Source organism: Cibotium barometz, chromosome 44 (assembly GCF_041138505.1).
Source record: "Cibotium barometz isolate CiBa-2024 chromosome 44, ASM4113850v1, whole genome shotgun sequence".
NCBI classification, from domain to species: Eukaryota; Viridiplantae; Streptophyta; class Polypodiopsida; order Cyatheales; family Cibotiaceae; genus Cibotium; species Cibotium barometz.
This window is the reverse complement of record NC_141089.1, coordinates 40362439-40370320: the sequence shown is the minus strand read 5'-3', so window position 1 is coordinate 40370320 and position 7882 is coordinate 40362439. Positions and strand designations below refer to the sequence as shown.

The window sequence follows — 7882 nt, the reverse complement described above, 5'->3', positions numbered from 1 at the left end:
AACATGCTGAGCATCCTGGACAGCTCCAAAGGCCAACCAGGACCAACGCAAAAAACTTGTCCTAATTAAATAAGACTTTTAAAAAACTTAAATTCACTAAGCAAGCAGTCAACCTCTCTAAGGAAGTTACAGTAAATTAGCTGCTTCATATGAAGTTAGATGGCAAGGCCATACGCAGCAAAAAGTAGAAAGATAAGGACCTTTACAAACTTGACCCCACGTGAATCTCTCCCACCCATCCAATGGGAGGGAAGATGTATGTAAAGACACTAATGAGCTCTAGGATTATGCATTCATAGACGTGTACAACCATCAAAGCACACTGGGCACAAGCAGAATACACAAGCACAAACAAAGCACTTGTGGTGAAGCTACAAAAACAGGAACAAGCGCAGTCCGACATGCAGTGTAAGTTAGTGCTCAGCCTTTTAACCCCATTCTTTAAACCAAGCTGAAAAGATCAAGTCTGCACTGTACACCTAGTGCAGCAACATTGTCATCTTTGCTGCATCTTTGAGAGCCGAGAAATAATTATGACAAGTCAAAGCTTCTGTGCTTTTTACATGGACGACACACCAAATCATGCCAACATGGCATGAGTGCGGTATGAATACATTCATGGATCAAGCCCTACGACAATTAAACTTAGCTAGGCGCAATAATAGTATTTCGGATTAGCCTGGGTTACCAAGTAGCCGCTCCACAGCAGCATGGACATTCCCACCAGTAGCCCTCAATGCCTGTATGTTGGCTTCAGTATCAATAAACCCCATGTCTTGCAGCTGTGATAACTGTGAAACATAAAGCTGTTCGGGAGGAACCGTGTTTACTGCAGACACAGAGAAACGCAGTCAAAAAGACAATATACTGGCAAAAAAAATTATGCAAGCCTCCCAAAACTGCAGCCATAAGAGAAACAAAAAACCACACCAACCTTCTGGAATTGTCGTGGGGACTCCTCCTCCGAGGGCTCCGAATAAGCCAAGCAAAGAGTTCATGTCGAAGGGGCTGGCACCACCTGCCACTGCAGCAGCTCCGTTTCCTCCAGGTGTTCTGAAAAACCATGCAAGTTGGGTCAGCTGATTATAAGCGTGCATGGATGAGTGCCTGTATGAGTGAGAGCTCTGTGTGGATGAGCAAGAGATAGAGTTCTTACTGGGCTGCTGGCATCTGTTGACCAAGTGGCTGACCAGGTTGCACAGATAGCATTTGCTGCAAAGCAGAGGGTTGGATTAGCTGCAATACTTTGCTTGATTTCAAACAAACTCTAATAGTAACAAATTATAATGTAAGACTGATATACCTGCAGGATCTCAGGACTACTAATTTGCCTCAAAAAATCAGGATTCTGCATCATCTCTCTGAATTGCGGGTTCGCATTCAGCATAGAACGCAAATGCGGCTGCATGTTCAGTATCTGAACCAATGAGAGAGAAAGTAAGGAAAAGCAACTAGTTCGCATGACCAATAGGTCTGAAACCTCCTGACCTAGCACCGATCATTTTGTTGGAGAAGTCCATGAAGATACCTGATTGATGTATTGGGGATTAGATAGAAGGCTCTGCATCATTTGAACAATTGCAGGATTTTGCAGCATTTGTTGTACTAGGGACGGATCGATCAAACCCATTCCACCAGCTGCTCCAAGGTCTGGAAAACCAAGACCAGTAAGCCCAGCAAGGCCATCCAAACCTGTAGTAGTAGTAGTAGTTCTGGCACCTGTAGCCGCCTGGCCTGCTGCACCTCCCAGACCAGTGTTGGCAACGTTTTCTGTCAACAAAAACAACCATTACACCTTGTGTCCTGCTTTATACACTCAATTAATCCATGTTATGACTGCAAACAGCTGACTTACGGGTAGGGTTCCATGGATTTGGAAGTGGGGCAGTGTTTGGGGCTACAGCCTCTGCACCTGTAGTGGCAGTGGTTGTCCCAGCAGCTCCTGTACGAGGAGCGTCAGCTTGTAGCTGTAGTCCCTGCGTTCCCAGTAACGCTGCAAATGGATTGGCTGCCAAATCATTGCCCCCATCTGCACCCGTTGCAGCATTAAGAAAAGGCTCTTCTACTGTCTCGTACATGCGCCTCAGCATGTTGAACCCCTCCGGAGATGCTTCAATGTTGCTCATAGCACGATCCGTGTTCCTCATCATCTCCCGCATTAGTTCAGGGTTCCGTGCTGCATCGAGTGTTTGGCGCAGTGTGCCTGGGTCATTTAAAATGTGCCCTAGTTCCGGGTTCCTATCGATGAGGCTTCTCATTTGCGGATTATTCATGATCAAATTTCGCATGAGTTCGGGATTGTTCATCAGGCTTTGAACAGCTGGCATGTTCATCATATCTCGCATCAGATTAGGATTCTGCATCAATTGTTGTTGTACCTGTTGGAATTCTGGAAACCCCATACCTATGCCACCACCCATACCACCAAACCCAAAGGGATCAGGGCCTCCAAGACCATTTATCCCACCAAGGCCAGCTCCCAAATTAGCTGCAGGAGTACTGCCAGCAGAAGGGGCAACTGAGCTATCTGTGGAAGCTCCACTTGCTGCTGCAACTGCTGCTGCAGAAGATGAGGGAGCTGCTCGCACTAAATGGACCGTGTGGTCATGTTGCACTCCTGTACCAACCACATTTGAAATTTTAGAAACAAAAAGGCCAACAAGAAAGAAGAGATCAAATAATCTTTGCTGCACCTGTGGTTATGAGTCAATAAAGGGAGCCTCACATAATCTCAGAAATTATGGATAACCGGAGGCGGTTCTGGAAATTGTAAGAGGGAAAGAAACAAATGGGAGAAATGACACCCCACCAAGAGGACAGAGAGAGAGAGAGAGAGAGAGAGAGAGAGAGAGAGAGAGAGAGATGAGTTGAGAATTCTTTTGACCTCACAGCCAAGCCAGCTGACCACAGATAATACATATAACTGTACCAAAGTGCACATAAAGAAACTTAAGGGAGCTTCACATTATCTCAGAAATTATGGATAACCGGAGGTGTAAATTGTAAGAGGGAAAGAAACAAATGGGAGAAATGACACACCCACCAAGGGAGGAGAGAGAGAGAAAGAGAGAACAGGGAGAGAGAGAGAGAGAGAGAGAGAGAGAGAGAGAGGAGGAGCCTACAATCATAAGCCTAAAGAGGCCTGAAGATTACAACCACAGCAAAGCCACCTGACCACAGATAATACATATGACAGCACCAAAGTGCAAGTAAGGGGAACTGAAACAGGAATCTCTCAGTTAAGACCAGTGCACAAACCACTATGCAAGAACTCTAAGGGAGGGGGGGGGGGAGGAGAGAAAAAGAGAGAGACAGAGAGACGACAAGGAACCAAGAGGAGGGGGGGGGGGGCGCCTACAATCGTAAACCTAAAGGGGACTTGAACCAGGAGGGGGGAGCCTACAATCGTAAGCTCAAAGAAAAGGAGAGGAAGCTATCACAAAAAAAGTGAGGGGACAGTGTTGTGGCCCTGGATTATGTCTAGCCCTATCTGATAAGTACTCAAGGTTCATGAATAGCTGTTAACTGCTACATCAACCAGATTAAGGTCAGAATATAAAGCCAGACAGTGCCTCTGAAAGCTGTTTTTGTAATCAAATATAACACTAAAAATAAACTCATCAAACCATGCATCTACTATGGTTCTATATTTCACAAGTGTAGCAAAAGTGAAACCCTTGGTATGATCGACCCCACTCACCTTGTTCTTCATAAGCATGGCGAAACGTTTCACGACAAGTCTAGCAAATATATATCCAAGCTAAGGGCAAAACCCTCCACTCGGAAACCCACATAGCATGATCCACCTTGATAATACTAAGCCCCATGTTAAGCTGACAACCAACCACCATGCTGAAAAATTTGCAAGGCAAGAGAGGGCAGGGATGATAGGCCCTACTGATGTCCTCAAAGCGAGACCAATGCAAAAAGAGAGAGGAAGAAACTGATCAGCATCAATCCCCCCGTACAAACTAGAGAATTAGATCTGCATAACAGCGTCATTTGGTTTAGATTAAACAATGAGATAATTGAGACTGGCATTCTCCAGGCTCCATTTGGACAAGAGAGCAAATACCAACCCTCTTTTTGCTGCGGGACATCTAACCTTAGCACCTGCTCAAACATCTTTAAAAAGGGAAAAAAGGCTGGGTACATTTCCATAACCACAAAATAAAAGTTTCGTTCCCCTACTTGAGCAAAAACTAGGGGTCTCTGTTACTTAAAACAAAACTAAAACCAATCTAATAGGGTTTCTAGGGGCCACGGAGACGTAAAATAGGTTTTAGCCATGTTTCTCGAACTGCGAAAAAAATTAGGGTTTCTGTCTTTCTGTTATACCGATCTGATGCAGAGGCTTGGAAAAAGAGCTTACCGTAGCTTTCAAGCGTGCTGTCATCTTTGAGGACGCGGCCCTTGTAGATGAGCCTCTGCTGGTCGGCTGCGACGCCAGATCCTTCAACGAGAAGGGACTTGAAGGCAGCGATGGTGGTGCTGAGGTCAGCTTCGACAGAGAACTTGCTGCCGTTGGTGCAACGCACGTGGACAGTGGACTTGCCGGCCACAGGGCCCCGTTGGGCCTCGTCTGCCATGGGACCTTGACGATCGGCAGAGACTGATTGAAGAGGGTAATAAGGGGGGCGATCACGTAGCGCGTAGGGGTAGGTGCAGAGGCGATCCACCCGAGGGCGTCTGAGAGAGAGAGGAGGGTTTTATTGCCTTCTTTTCTAAGACGCCTGGAGGAAGGGCAGCTTTAGAGACCGGCCTGCTTAAATTCAGGAACGGTTTTTCATCTTTCTTTTAGAAAAATAGTGTTTTTCTTTTATTAGGAGGATTTTATATTTAACCCTTACTTGGGAGGGGAGGGAGAGGGAGAGGGAGAGGGAGAGGGAGGAAGATTTCTATTATCCATAATCTTGCAATGTTTTGGATCTCCACGTGGCATCTTTCATGTGAGAGAGGAACTCTGCATTGTGGCTGGATTCACGAGGGGAGGATATGGGATTCGAACTCTCGCCCTTCGGTTAAGATACAAGCACCCATAGCAAACTGCCATAAATAGTGTTATGATAGCTGGGGAGGGGGGAGGGGATTCGAACTCACGCCCTTCAATTAAGATACAAACACCCACAGCAAACCGCCATAGATAGTGTTATGATAGCTGGGGATGGGGCAATGGATTCGAACTCACGCCCTTTAGTTAAGATAAAAACACCCAAAGCAAACCACCATAGATAAGTGTTATGATAGTTGCTTCCTAAACTGCCATCTTAAGCAAGTATTAAACGCATTTCTAATTTTAAACAAATGGTGTAGTTTCATTGCAGGAGTTGCATTTCTCATGGGGCACCATTAAGTCTATTTTTTAACAGCCCGTATAATATGTATACACATATCACACTTACAAGCACTCATGTCTCACATAAAACAACTTGAAACTGTATTTTTTAAAGTGGAAGATGTATTATTAGTTTATATTAAGTCTTTTACAATATTCTCTTAGAATGATAAGATAAGGGAGAGAAGAAGTTATGTAGCAACGTCAACCTTTGAACCTAGAGCCATTACAAACAATTTGAGTTCTACAAGGATGACATCCCCTCCATAAAAACACACTACCCTTAGGTGAAGTTTACTCTGCCAAACCTACGAAACCTAGCCACAAATGTAATGGTATTTCATCTCAACTTTAAGATCTTGTTTTATCGAGTTCTTATGTAGTCTATGTATATTTACACTAATGTTGAGGGGTCCTCTTAGCTACTCCATATGGTTTTTTTCCCCTTCTTGGGTCTAGCTCCTAATTCTTTACTAGCTAGTAAAATAAGAGTAGATACCTAGGGTTGGATAGTATTATTCAGCTTGATATCTACCTTCAATATAGACAATTGCAGTTATGCTTCTCTCCCTCTCATGGCTAGTGTTAATAAGGAGTAGATACATAGGTTGAATAGTATTATTCAACTTATCTACCTCTGATATCTACATTTGATATAGGCAACTAACTACATTTATGCTTCTCTCTCGTACACTCTTCTATTCTCTTTTATACCATAGGTCCCACAAATCCACTAGCCCTTTATTGTTTAGCTTTCATACTCGAGGAGATCACTCTAAAACCTATATGGCATGTGCATGCAAACATATATTTGAGTGTATCGGTTTTTTACAAAAAAAAATTTACAATTATTAACCCCCCACATGTTTGGATTTTGCATTAAAATCCCCTCTATGAATTTGTATAAACAAACTACATGTTTGGATTTTGCATTAAAAACCCCCTCTATGAATTTATATAAACAAATTACATTAGACAACTATCTGTTTAATCCCCTCTTACATACCTTACATTTATATGGCATGTAAGCTCCCCCTCTTACAACTATTTGTTCAATCCCCTCTCACATACCTTATATTTATATGGCATGTAATCTCCCCCATATAAATTTAAAAAAAAACCTTCATTGTGCTCTAAGGTGCTATGTTACATATAGGTGGAGAGAGGATGAAATAGCCATGACCACCAAAGGCACCACATAAGCATGAAGCTACCAGTATATCTTCTTCTTTGTTGCAATTGATTGCTCACCCCAAAACAATTTCCATTGTTCCATTATGGGAAATACCAATCTCTCTCTCTCACACACACACACGCACACACGCACGCACGCACGCGCGTGCACGTGCGCGCTATGTGTAGAAACCACCACGCTAATCTAAACATGTCTTATTGATTATTAAAGGCATAGTCAACCTTAAAGGTAGACCTAAGAAGAACTTTCCATTTGATAGTCATGTCCTTTCACTGTCCACAGGGCCCTATGACTCGCTTCTCAACTTAGTGTGACAACATCTCTACCCATGATTGTGATCTCTTTGTAGAAATGAAGGCTTCATGTTTGAAGGAAGGTCTAAACAAGCTAAACCATTGGGTCTCACAAAAATAGTGAAAGGTCTTTCCTTAAGGTTTTGTTTCCATAGGAATGTCCTAATCTTGATAAAACCCTACCTTAATCCCTACCCTAATGAGTTTTCTTCCATGATAAAATTAGAAGTTAAAACTATATATTTGAGAGCATAATTGTCCTCACAATAATCATCCTTACAAAGAATGACAAAATCCTTTGGGACCACATTTAGAGACAAAACTTGTGATACACCTGTTCTATCAAGTGACTAAGGTACATTATTTGAATTTGACAATTCGATTTATTCGCATTATACGTTTGAAGTTATTATTTGGACAAATTATTTGTTGTCACTTCACAAATAATGCTGAGTTTGTTTACATTTCTATCCAATCTATAGGTGACTAATGTGCATTACTTGTGATATATCCAATCGATCAAGTGACTAAGGTGCATTTTGACAATTCAATTTATTCGTAATTATTTGTTTGGAGTTATTATTTGACCAAATTATTTGTTGCCACATCACAAATAATGTTGAATTTGTTTACATTTCTTATGAAAATGTATTTTTTTCATATGAAATATTTCTTTATATATGCAGGTCTTTGTAGCTTCCTCACCGTTATTCCTTGGGAGTTTGTCTTTGAGGAGTGTTAGTTTCAAAGAGGATGCCTAATCTCTTTTAAAGGTGATGTATATTTAGAAAACTCTTGGAGATGTGCTATACCTCTTTTAGTTAACATTTGCACATAAATCTTTGTTATAACTTTTTAAGAAAAGTCGACAAGTTGCATCCTTTGCAAATGTCATTTTTTTCCTCAAAATTTTATTTTTGCACATGATGTTTGGCTAGAGCCTGACATGCACTAAGCTTGCTTTGCATTTGTCAATACGCCAAAAACAAATTTTGTCTTTTTTAATGTCAATAATAAAGGCATTTGTCCTCAAATTTCTACATCACAATAATAAAGGCA

The 7882-nt window shown here is 42.1% G+C and overlaps 1 protein-coding gene across 1 annotated transcript; it reads right to left on the bottom strand.

The window, feature by feature from the left end:
• Nucleotides 1-412: 412 nt before the first annotated feature.
• Nucleotides 413-4806, bottom strand: LOC147613284 (ubiquitin domain-containing protein DSK2a-like). The gene is made up of 7 exons (XM_086782565.1): nt 4373-4806; nt 1856-2617; nt 1529-1770; nt 1304-1417; nt 1157-1212; nt 935-1053; nt 413-829 (listed from the first exon to the last, which is right to left on the bottom strand). The coding sequence occupies exons 1-7, from the start codon at nt 4587-4589 to the stop codon at nt 675-677; spliced, it is 1665 nt and encodes a 554-aa protein (XP_086638691.1). The 5' UTR covers nt 4590-4806; the 3' UTR covers nt 413-674.
• Nucleotides 4807-7882: the final 3076 nt, after the last annotated feature.